General features: G+C 42.2%; 1 protein-coding gene across 1 annotated transcript in view; it reads right to left on the reverse strand.

Moving 5' to 3' along the window:
* Positions 1 to 2,198: 2,198 nt before the first annotated feature.
* chchd3a (coiled-coil-helix-coiled-coil-helix domain containing 3a) overlaps positions 2,199 to 12,447 on the reverse strand; it is a 176,070-nt gene continuing 165,821 nt past the window's right edge. Inside the window, exon 8 of the mRNA XM_060903438.1 lies at positions 2,199 to 2,883. Coding sequence (XP_060759421.1) covers positions 2,860 to 2,883 — 24 coding nt within the window. The 3' untranslated portion in view covers positions 2,199 to 2,859. The remainder of the gene's footprint in view (positions 2,884 to 12,447) is intronic.

A 12,447-nucleotide genomic window follows, 5' to 3' on the forward strand; every position in this document is an offset into this window, starting at 1 on the left:
AGCCAATGATCAGCTCCAGGAGGATCAAAGAAGATCTAAACTTGCCTGTGAGTACTGGTACAATCAGACGACGTCTATGTGAAGCCAATCTACCAGCAAGAAGCCCCCGCAAAGTCCCATTGTTAAAGAAAAGACGTGTGCTGAAGCGGCTACAATTTGCCAAAGAACACATTGACTGGCCTGAAAAGAAATGGCGTAATATTTTGTGGACAGATGAAAGTAAGATTGTTCTTTTTGGGTCTAAGGGTCACAGACAGTTTGTCAGACGTCCTGCAAACACAGAATTCAAGCCACAGTACACAGTGAAGACTGTTAAGCATGGTGGTGCAAGCATCATGATATGGGGATGTTTTTCATACTACGGTGTTGGTCCTATTTACCGCATACCAGGGATCACGGATCAGTTTGAGTACATCAGGATACTGGAAGAAGTCATGTTGCCATATGCTGAAGAGGAAATGCCTTTGAAGTGGGTGTTTCAACAAGACAATGACCCCAAACACACCAGCAAGCGAGCAAAATCATGGTTCCAGACAAACAGCATCCAATTAATGGAGTGGCCAGCACAATCCCCGGACCTCAATCCCATAGAAAACTTGTGGGCTGACATAAAAAATGCTGTTCATGAGGCAAAAGCAAGAAATGCAGAGGAATTGTGGAACGTAGTACAATTGACCTGGGCTGCAATACCTGTCGACCGTTGCCAGAAGTTGGTCGACTCCATGCACCACAGATGCGAAGCAGTTATCTCGACCGTTGCCAGAAGTTGGTCGACTCCATGCACCACAGATGCGAAGCAGTTATCAGAAACCATGGTTATGCAACAAAATATTAGTTTAGGATACTCAGCAAAGTTGAATTTTCAAGAATTTCTTAGTTTGTATGGTACATTTTTGAGTTTCCAAAGAAAGATGTCAACACTGCTATTTTTTTGAACATTACATTTCTTGACTTTGTGAAATATTATGAAATGTAATTACTTTTTCCAATTTTCTTGCTTTGAAATAGAATGTGAAGTATGCCCAATGCATTTGTGTTCATTAAAGTACAATTTATTTGAAGAATTTTGACATTTACTCGCCTTTTTAAAAGACACTGCTATTATTTTGAGCACAACTGTACGTATAGTGTCCACTGTACAAGCCTCTGGAGGCAGTGCTATGATCTGGGGTTGATTCAGTCGGTCAGGTCGAGACTCAGCAGCGTTATGGAGCAATAAACTGAAGTCAGCTGACGACCTGAATGTACTGAATGACCAGGTTGGGGGTTTTCTCCTCCTTGATGGCACAGGTATAAAACTCTAGGGCTCAGATTGTGAAAGAGTGACTCAGGGAGCATGAGGAATCATTTTCACACACCACACAGTCCCAAACTTCACCCCTTTAGTCTTTGAGGTGCTGGAGAAGACTTTACGCAAGTGGTTTAACTCTCCAGTCATCAATACAAGATCTCAGTGAACAATTAATGCGACTTTGGATGGAAATAAATGTTGTGACGTTGCATAAAGGCAAATGCACACCATAATGAAAGCTGAAGGCTTTCTAATTCTATTTCTAATTCTCATTACCTTTAAAATTACTGTCGATGTTGACACTTGTAGTCCTATTAAATGTTTTTCTGTTAGTATTTTCTTGGCTGAAATAGTGACCATTTAATTTCACATGAATAAATTTCACATTTACGAACTCAAAACATCCTCTAATTACCGTGACACAAAGCGAGGAGGTGAGATTGCTAATGTGAGATGAGGGAGGGGCGGAGCCATCAGAGAGTTCAACACACCTACTCAAGTGTCGATCATTCCTGATTTATTTGTCGGTTGGATCATCTGCCGTCTTTATTGGGGGAATTTTTGGGGAGCAGTGTTCTCGGATGTTAACATGCTGAGCTCCTACGCACAATATGTAAAGGTTATCAGGTCTTGGAATGGCTCGGTTTGAAGACTGTCTCCTAGCGACAGGCATTAGTTCACCGCTCTTAAGCTGTGAAGAGATTTTCACGTCTCAAAAGTTAGAAAAGAAGGCTTAAATTTAAAATATGTGTGATGCAGAAAAGAATACGATGAGTGTCATTTTGTCTGAGGTGCAAAACCGTGACAACGATCAGCATTAATAAAAATATCTCTCTCTCTCTCCATCTCTCCCGCTCTCTCTCACACACGGGGGGGAAAAAAAAAAAGAGTGACGCCACAACAGTGATTCAGGTTTGCAGTTTGAGCTTTTTATTCTCCCGGACAGATCACACTGTCTTTGTGCAGATAAAAAGCAAAAATAAAGCAGAAACATACATAAGCATTGTGTACACACACACACAGATATGATGAACAGTTGTACAACAGAAGCCTGGGTTCAGCCTGATGAGGACAGAAGTGTGTTAACCTACATGAGTATGTGAGGAGCAGTTTGTGTGTATGGGGCGCCAAAACTTTTGCTTTACTACACAAATCAAACAAAACGCAAATCAATGTGAAGTTTTAGTGTAATTACACAATAACAGTGTTTAGACAAACCATTTCCAGCTTCGCTAACCGCTACCATTTATTTATTTATTTTTATAAAGCTGTGTTTTATTCCCCTGAGGCACTCGCTTGGCTTTTTGGTGTTTGGCACATCATCTACACTGCTGTTGGTTCTCGTACCTGTAACACTGTGTTACTCCGTAGAAGTGAAACATGGCCTCTTCATTAAGACAGGAGAGAGAGAGAAAGAGAGAGAGAAGGAGTGTCGATCCAGTTTTCCATACTGTTCCTCTGAATCAGGTGTGTATCTGTACAGTGCTCTATGGTCTCTGCTCTTCTTGACAAACTTTCATGAAAAGTGACGCCACACACACGGCTCACTTCTCTTTCGCTCCTCAGCGCTAGCCTCCGGTTCTCAACTTGCTCTGGAAAATAAAGAGAGAAATTTTAAAGTGTAAATGTTAGAAATCATGGACACCACGTCCTCCAGGCTAAAAAAAAAAAAAAAAGAGAGGGACTATCCGGCATGTCATCAGTGTACAGTTCAAAAGCCAGTGTCTGTGATGGTATGAGGGGGCGTTAGTGCACACGACATGGGGAGCTTGTACATCTGGGAAGGCATCATTAACGCTGAATGATATAAACACGCTTCAGAGCAATATGCTGCCATCCAGACAAAATGTTTTTCAGGGAAGGCCTTCCTTCTTTCAGCAAGACAACACCAAACTGCTTTCTGAACAAAAGAGCCCAGGTGCTAAACTGGCCTGCTGCAGTCCAGACCTCCCATTTAAAACATTTGGTGCATTATGAAGCGCAAAATACGACAAAGATGTGAGACCCTGACCTGTTGAGCGACTGAAATTGTAGATCAGGCAAGAATGGGACAACATTTCTCTTTCAAAACTACAGCAACTGGTCTCCTCAGTTCCCAAATGTTTACAGAGTGTTGCGACACAGTGGTAAACACGCCCCGTCCCAACTTTTCTGAAACGTGCTGTTGACATCAAATTCAAAATGAGGCTTTTTTTTTCCTTCAAAAAGCAATAACATTTCTCAGTTTCAACATTTGATATGTTGCCTTTGTACCATTTTCAATGAAATGTAAGGTTTCCATGGTTTTCAAATCACCACATTTTGTTTTTATTTACAGTTTACACAGCATCCCGACTTTTTTGGAAACACAGTTCCATCTCATCTCATTATCTGTAGCCGCTTTATCCTGTCCTACAGGGTCGCAGGCAAGCTGGAGCCTATCCCAGCTGACTATGGGCGAAAGGCGGGGTTCACCCTGGACAAGTCGCCAGGTCATCACAGGGCTGACACATAGACACAGACAACCATTCACACTCACACCTACGCTCAATTTAGAGTCACCAGTTAACCTAACCTGCATGTCTTTGGACTGTGGGGGAAACCGGAGCACCCGGAGGAAACCCACGCGGACACGGGGAGAACATGCAAACTCCGCACAGAAAGGCCCTCACCGGCCACGGGGCTCGAACCCGGACCTTCTTGCTGTGAGGCGACAGCGCTAACCACTACACCACCATGCCGCCCCAACACAGTTCCAATTCTTTTGAATTAAATGTCTAACATGAAGGAAAAAGTGCTTAAAATGTTCTAGTTTTAATATTTGTTACTGAAACAGTGAGGATGCTCTCAAAACTGAACTGTGCTGTAAATAATTATGATATTAAAATCACACCACTGATATTTTGCTCAGATCTACAGTCATAAGATTTGGTCAGTCATGTTTTGTAAGCAGTGTTCGCACTAAATCCTAAACTGCTCCACCATAGAAGAAAAAAAAAAATGAAGGTCAGTCTTGTAAGAAAGAATGAAAACAGGAGGGAATAAAATGGAGCTGTTTTTGATGATAGTCTTATTGAGTGCAGTCCTCGGAGGCTGGGTATGAGTTTTTATCTGCCTCTCTTCTCTCAGTGTGCTATCAGCAGCTGGGCCTCTCAAGCGTCCGTATTAGAGAGAATCTGGAGTGCAGAGAGACGGTCAGAGCTAAATGTTATCAGTTCATTATTGATAAGCTGGAGGGCAATTACTCTCACAAAGCCACAGTGATGACGCTGCGCTGGCTTTAACCCCTGCCTGAGGAGCATGTGTATCGGGTTCACGTGATCAAACGGATGTCCGGGAGATTAGGACTGACAGCTTCACAATTGTCCATTCATGAAACATCACATGAAAATATAAAGACCGTTGTAACTCGGCTGTGTTTTGATTGATTGTCGTTATTTTTTAAAGCCATGTTAGCGCCTTAGGTTATTTCATGGCAAGAGCATTTCTCAAAAAGGTACTAGGATTTCTTCTTAAATAAATGATTAAAACAAAAGTTCCAGAAATAAACAAATAACTAACTGAGATGCTTCAGATATGCATGATAAAAATTCTAAAACCTTTTGTGGTGGCACCGTGTTAAAAATCATCATGAGAATAAGATCATTCCCTTGTGGTGTTTAGACCAGGACAAGAAAGTAAAATATGCCTGTCGGAGATCCTACAGAAACGGCATGATGGTGGTTCTTCAGCCTTTAAGAAAGAATCACAGGTGAGCCTTGAATGACCAACGTCAACGAGTTTGCATGGGTTTCCTCTGGGTGCTCCAGTTTCCTCCACAGTCCAAAGACATGCAGTTTGGTTAACTGCCAACTCTAAATTGCCCATAGGTGTGAATATCTGAGCACGAGTGAGTGCCAGCGACGCCTTTGTATGCCTTCGACTCGGCCATATCGAGCTGCATCCTTCATAATTCAGCAATAAGCTGCAAGGAAGGATGATCAGCTGCTTCAAACCGTCCAAACAATATGTCGCCTGGTACACACCACTTGGTCAGGTCCAGTTTGAAATGAGAATAAAAGGTGTCTTATTGATGGCAGGGTCAATTTCATAGAATTTGTTTTCAAGACATTGTGTGCCACTTCCTTGAAATATGCTTTAGTTGGGGATAGCGTGTTCCTGTCCAATAAGGTGGAAGAAATTCCAGCGTAAACTGGACTGAGTTGGTTTTATTCAAAAAGACAACCATGATTGTGAAACATCGTTCAAAAGATTCAAAACTAATATATTGTGTAACAGATTGTCATGAGTGATCCAGGTCCTGATTATCTCATGAATTTTGTCTTACTTAAACACAGCATCATCCGAAGGAACCGCCCTTTTCTCACCACCTACTCTACTCAGCTCCTGGTCCAAGTGCTGATCCTCTCCCACTTGGACTGCTGTAACTCTCTCCTTGCTGGCCTTCCAGATTCTGCCATCAGACCCCTGCAGCTCATCCAGAACGCTGTAGCTCGCCTGGTCTACAACCTCCCTCGTTCTTCCCATGTCATCCCTCTGCTTGCCGACCTGCACTGGCTACATGTCGCAGCACGTATCAAATTTAAGACATCGGTGCTAGGTTACCAGGCTCTCAAGGGGTTAAGGCCGGCATACCTCCAGAGTCTGATCCAACCCTACATGTCAGCCAGATCCCTACATTCTGCTACTAATCACATGGCCCCTCCTCCGCTCTGCTCCTGCCCAGCCCTCTCAAAACTACTGTCTGTCCTGGTTCCACATTGGTGGAATGACTTTCCCATTGAGGTCAGAACTGCCGACTTCCTGACCACCTTCAAGCACAGACTGAAGACTCACCTCTTCAGGCTGCACCTCTCCCCTTCTTCCCTGCCCACTGTGTAACTGTATTTCGGTCGAGACCAACCCAGGCTGTGTGCTGTCTAGCCTGGGGTTAGCCGTTTGAGTTCTCCATTTAGTTGTACTTTATATGGTTGGTTTGTTTCCTTGGCTGTTTGAGTATTGATACTTCAACAGAATATTACACTCGGTATTGCTGTCACTGGTTCAGTTGGCACTGGAACGTTCTGGTCTAGAACTTCAATACTTCACGTACCTGACTTTTGCACTCATTGTACATCGCTCTGGATAACAGTGTCTGCTAAATGCCATTTAATGTTACAAAAATAATTCTTTATGAACCAACGTTGTAAATTTGACAAATTTATACGGTCATAAATTGTACACAACGTACAATTTAATTTCACGAGGCCATGAAATTGTAACATGTGCACACTGTAATGAATTTAAAGGTCAGAATTGTGGGTAATTGAATTTTGGGCGTCTCTGTCCAACTGTCCTGAACTACAGTCGAGTCTGAATACTGCAAATTTGGAACAGACTCAGTACATGAGCACAAACATTAACCATCAAAGATGAGAGTTTTTAATTTAAGGAATTTAGGTAATTAATGAGAAACAGGAGAGTAAGATATTTAACAGTTATTCCACAAAATCGAGTCGTACATGAGCTGATGGCGCTATAATCCATGTACGATGAGATTGAGTGGAATAACTGTTTTATTCTATCCACATTCACTGGATTGTGAGAAACGCAACATTTTTATTTTCATTTTTTTGCAAAAATTCAATAAATAAAAACTTTATACAAAATGTCCGACAATCATTTCCGCTTAGAATGTACAACTCCGATTCCAAAAAAGTTGGGACAAAGTACAAATTGTAAATAAAAACGGAATGCAATAATTTACAAATCTCAAAAACTGATACTGTATTCACAATAGAACATAGACAACATATCAAATGTCGAAAGTGAGACATTTTGAAATTTCATGCCAAATATTGGCTCATTTGAAATTTCATGACAGCAACACATCTCAAAAAAGTTGGGACAGGGGCAATAAGAGGCTGGAAAAGTTAAAGGTACAAAAAAGGAACAGCTGGAGGACCAAATTGCAACTCATTAGGTCAATTGGCAATAGGTCATTAACATGACTGGGTATAAAAAGAGCATCTTGGAGTGGCAGTGGCTCTCAGAAGTAAAGATGGGAAGAGGATCACCAATCCCCCTAATTCTGCGCCGACAAATAGTGGAGCAATATCAGAAAGGAGTTCGACAGTGTAAAATTGCAAAGAGTTTGAACATATCATCATCTACAGTGCATAATATCATCAAAAGATTCAGAGAATCTGGAAGAATCTCTGTGCGTAAGGGTCAAGGCCGGAAAACCATGCGGGGTGCCCGTGATCTTCGGGCCCTTAGACGGCACTGCATCACATACAGGCATGCTTCTGTATTGGAAATCACAAAATGGGCTCAGGAATATTTCCAGAGAACATTATCTGTGAACACAATTCACCGTGCCATCCGCCGTTGCCAGCTAAAACTCTATAGTTCAAAGAAGAAGCCGTATCTAAACATGATCCAGAAGCGCAGACGTCTTCTCTGGGCCAAGGCTCATTTAAAATGGACTGTGGCAAAGTGGAAAACTGTTCTGTGGTCAGATGAATCAAAATTTGAAGTTCTTTATGGAAATCAGGGACGCCGTGTCATTCGGACTAAAGAGGAGAAGGACGACCCGAGTTGTTATCAGCGCTCAGTTCAGAAGCTTGCATCTCTGATGGTATGGGGTTGCATTAGTGCGTGTGGCATGGGCAGCTTACACATCTGGAAAGACACCATCAATGCTGAAAGGTATATCCAGGTTCTAGAGCAACATATGCTCCCATCCAGACGACGTCTCTTTCAGGGAAGACCTTGCATTTTCCAACATGACAATGCCAAACCACATACTGCATCAATTACAGCATCATGGCTGTGTAGAAGAAGGGTCCGGGTACTGAACTGGCCAGCCTGCAGTCCAGATCTTTCACCCATAGAAAACATTTGGTGCATCATAAAACGGAAGATACGACAAAAAAGACCTAAGACAGTTGAGCAACTAGAATCCTACATTAGACAAGAATGGGTTAACATTCCTATCCCTAAACTTGAGCAACTTGTCTCCTCAGTCCCCAGACGTTTACAGACTGTTGTAAAGAGAAAAGGGGATGTCTCACAGTGGGAAACATGGCCTTGTCCCAACTTTGAGATGTTTTGTTGTCATGAAATTTAAAATCACCTAATTTTTCTCTTTAAATGATACATTTTCTCAGTTTAAACATTTGATATGTCATCTATGTTCTATTCTGAATAAAATATGGAATTTTAAAACTTCCACATCATTGCATTCCGTTTTTATTTACAATTTGTACTTTGTCCCAACTTTTTTGGAATCAGGGTTGTAAACAAACCGGCAAAATGACGAGCAATTTGTGAAAAATGTGATAATTCTTTAAAAAAAGATCCATTCTTACCATCAAATACTTTTATTCCATATTTTTGTTGCCTTTTTTTGGGGTTTTGTTTTCAAGTCGAGTATTTTTCGTCCTCTGTTGGTTCAGCAAAACATTCTGCTATTTTGTTTTTCTCTAATCACGGTATGTGAGCTGATATCCTAGTAGTAGAGTAGCCAATCAGAGCGCACGATTGCTCATATCCAGTGAGAATAAAAACTTAATATTTGATCACATATTACAGCACAGAAAGAAGGAAAAAAAAAAAGGTCACTGTATTACGATAAGTGCTATAATAACAGTTCTCTGTAAATATTAACAGATTGATTTTACACCGCTTTCCCCACTACGCTTTAGATCAGAGTGGTTGGTTGGACCAAACTGCCCCCACACACACACCTTGAATTTAATATTAATCTTTCTCTACATCATTTCATGATCCTTTGATGCAAGTCATAAAATCAGATTTCGCTGGAAAACATGAACGCACTTTAGAGCGTGCATCTGATAAAATAAAGTGTTACAAGACGCTACGGTGAGACCGAGTTTCAATTTACGAAATAACAGCGCACAGAAATGGCAGGAATGCTAAAAAGGTTACCTTGCGTGTTCACAATAATGAATAAAACATGCGCATTTACACGAATGCGTAAACCTGGTGGAAATCGAGCAGCGCTTTGTTTTTTTTTTTTTTAAACAACAGTAATACCCATGAGAAGGGAAAAGGGCAGTGTAGCCGGTGCTCTGATGTAACTGTTACATCGCTCAAATCTAATAGAAAAGCTATCTGAATGTAAATGGAGCCGTGTTCTGGGAAACTCTTGGCGTGCGGGCGCGCGCTGAGGAACGCAGATGAGATAGACGGGACTTACGCTCCAGGCTGAGGTCTGGTCCTCAGAATAGGAGGCTGAGTGAGCGCTAATGGGAGAAAGCAGAGCTCGCTCGCCTCTTCTTATTTCATTGAACACACACTTAAGCAGGACCGAGCGACGTTCTGTGTACGCCGGAGTTATGCAGATGGACGTTTAGTGATGGACAGCCTGCAATTTCAGAGGACACTCGGAAACGTCTGTAGCTGAGTGGAAAAGGAGAGGACGCTCCTTCTGGCATGGAGTCGGTGTTCACAAATGGAGGTTTGAGTCACTGAGGCACACAGTGTGTGCGCTTTATTACAGGGTTTCTCTGACAGGAGTGGATCAGCCTTCGCTTGAGGAACAGAAGCGTGAGTTCAATGAATCTCAGTGTAGTGGAGGAGCACGAGTGCTTACAGATAACACATCTGCTTGAGTGAGGTGACAACTGGTTATTTGGGAGGTGGCATACATGTGTATACTCTCTTGAAAACAGGAGTGTGTGCGATTGCCCATGTGCACAAACACAGCAAAATAAATGTTTTAAAAATAACTTCTCTGGTGAAAATGAAATCATCTTTTTTCAGCTGTTCCCGTTAGGAGTCACCAAGCCAATCGCGTCCCTCCATCTCCTCCGTCACACCAACCGTCCTCCTTCACTACATCCATAAATTTCATCTTCACTCTTCCTCTTTTTCCTTCCACCTGCCAACTCCATCTCCAGCATCCTTCCTAGAGCTCTCCTCTGGACGTGTCCAAACCATCTCAATCTCGCCTGTCTCACTTTGTCTCCCAGCCGTCCTACATGTCCTGTCCCTCTAACGTCTAATTTAATAATGTCAGGTCAGACATCTTGTCCGCTAATGGCATCCAGTACAACCTGTTTCATGGTCAAGTCGTCGGCAACTAAACCAGCAAACCCACCTGGGAACTTGTTTCCCATGGTGAGGAGGGTGAGAGAACACCCTGCAGGACTAAAAACAAGACGTGCACAGGGCGGAGGACCCCTTTACAGGGCAACGGCCGTTCACCGCAGCTGCGCATGCCCCCAGTCGTCGAGGTCTCCTTGCCATCGGATGAAGGTGTTCAACAGCTGAGCTCGTCTCGTGCTAAAAACCACCGAAGCAGATCTTGTTCTCAGAGCTCAAAAATACCAAATGTTCTCCAGGAGGACAGCGAAAGTGCTTCAAAGGCAATCTGAAGCATAACATGAAGTAATGTAGTATCAGTCCTGATACATAGGAAGACAAAGCAATGGACAGATCTGTCTGGAGATCCACGGATCACAAAGGTACTCAGAACGTTGAACAACAACAAAGGAAAGATCATCGGGAGCAGCTAGAAAACGTCAGCTGTCTACATCAAGCGATACACATGATGGTCACTCAGGATCACCTCAACCTTGACACACGAACACAGCAAGCAGAGATCTGACTCTATACAGAAGGATTGCTGAGAGAGGTCCCGCTAATATTCTCGTTTCCGATCCTGTCCAACTCCCACTGAGAATCTCGACATCTTCAGCTCTGCTCCGTCCACATCACTTCAGCCTCCTGGATTTTTGTCAGCTGGAGAAAACGAACGGAGGTTATAAAACGCGCAGCGGCCTGGGAAAACCCTTCGGATGTCACCGAGGCTAAATTCTTGAAAACGGCTTTAAAAAAAAAAAAAGTTTTAATAAAAATTATTTTCCTCTGCCTATAATGTACCTTTGAAAGCTCAAATTTAAGACAAAAATTTTTCCCTACAACGATGGAGTGATGTTTTTATTTACTTTATAAACTTGTCTAAAGATCACGTTAGAAAAAAACCCCATCAGAAATCAGAAAAAGCTTTATTGCCAAGTAATTGTTGCAACTACAAGGAATTTGGCTTGAGTTAAGGTGCTAAATAAATAAATAAAGACGGGTGGCACGGTGGTGTAGTGGTTAGCGCTGTCGCCTCACAGCAAGAAGGTCCGGGTTCGAGCCCCGTGGCCGGCGAGGGCCTTTCTGTGTGGAGTTTGCATGTTCTCCCCGTGTCCGCATGGGTTTCCTCCGGGTGCTCCGGTTTCCCCCACAGTCCAAAGACATGCAGGTTAGGTTAACTGGTGACTCTAAATTGAGCGTAGGTGTGAATGTGAGTGTGAATGGTTGTCTGTGTCTATGTGTCAGCCCTGTGATGACCTGGCGACTTGTCCAGGGTGTACCCCGCCTTTCGCCCGTAGTCAGCTGGGATAGGATCCAGCTTGCCTGCGACCCTGTAGAACAGGATAAAGCAGCTACAGATAATGAGATGAGATGAGATGAATAAAGACAAATCTATTCTAATAAAGGAGCTACATAAAAAACGGTCTATTCTAAGATATAAAAAATAAGTAATAAATTAAACAAGACAGAAATAAGATAAAGCAAATAAACAACTGTGCAAATCAGGTAAACAATAAGATAAAATAAAATCTGAAAGGTGAGGATAAAAGATAGTGATCAGTTTCATCATGAAATCTTATTTAAATCAGTAAACCACAGTTTCTTTCAGAGAACCAGTGTATTGCGGTATGTCTCGCTTCTCTCTTCACTTTTTGGTGCAACACACACACACACACACACACACACACACACACACACACACGGTTTCTAACTAGTTCAGGGAGGTGTATAATTTTAAGAATGATATATAGTACAAAATCTCATCATGTGAAATGTTCACATCTATATACTTCTGAAAAACATTAAATTAAATAAATAAATAAATAAATAAATACAAAAAAAAAAAAAACCCTGTAGGTCATCCTGCAGTTCTTTTACTTATAAACATAAAGAACATTCATTCATCCTCAGTAAGGTGTTTTATCCTGGTTGGGGTCACGGTGGATCCGAAGTGTATCCTGGGAACTCTGGGTGCAAAGTGGGGACACGCCCTGGATGGCACACCAGTCCATTGTAATATATGAAAAATTTTTATTTAGTTTTGTTTTATTTGTGCCAAGCTGTTTTGACGACATTAAAAAAAAAAG

Source organism: Neoarius graeffei, chromosome 21, assembly GCF_027579695.1.
Source record: "Neoarius graeffei isolate fNeoGra1 chromosome 21, fNeoGra1.pri, whole genome shotgun sequence".
In the NCBI taxonomy this organism is placed as follows: Eukaryota; Metazoa; Chordata; class Actinopteri; order Siluriformes; family Ariidae; genus Neoarius; species Neoarius graeffei.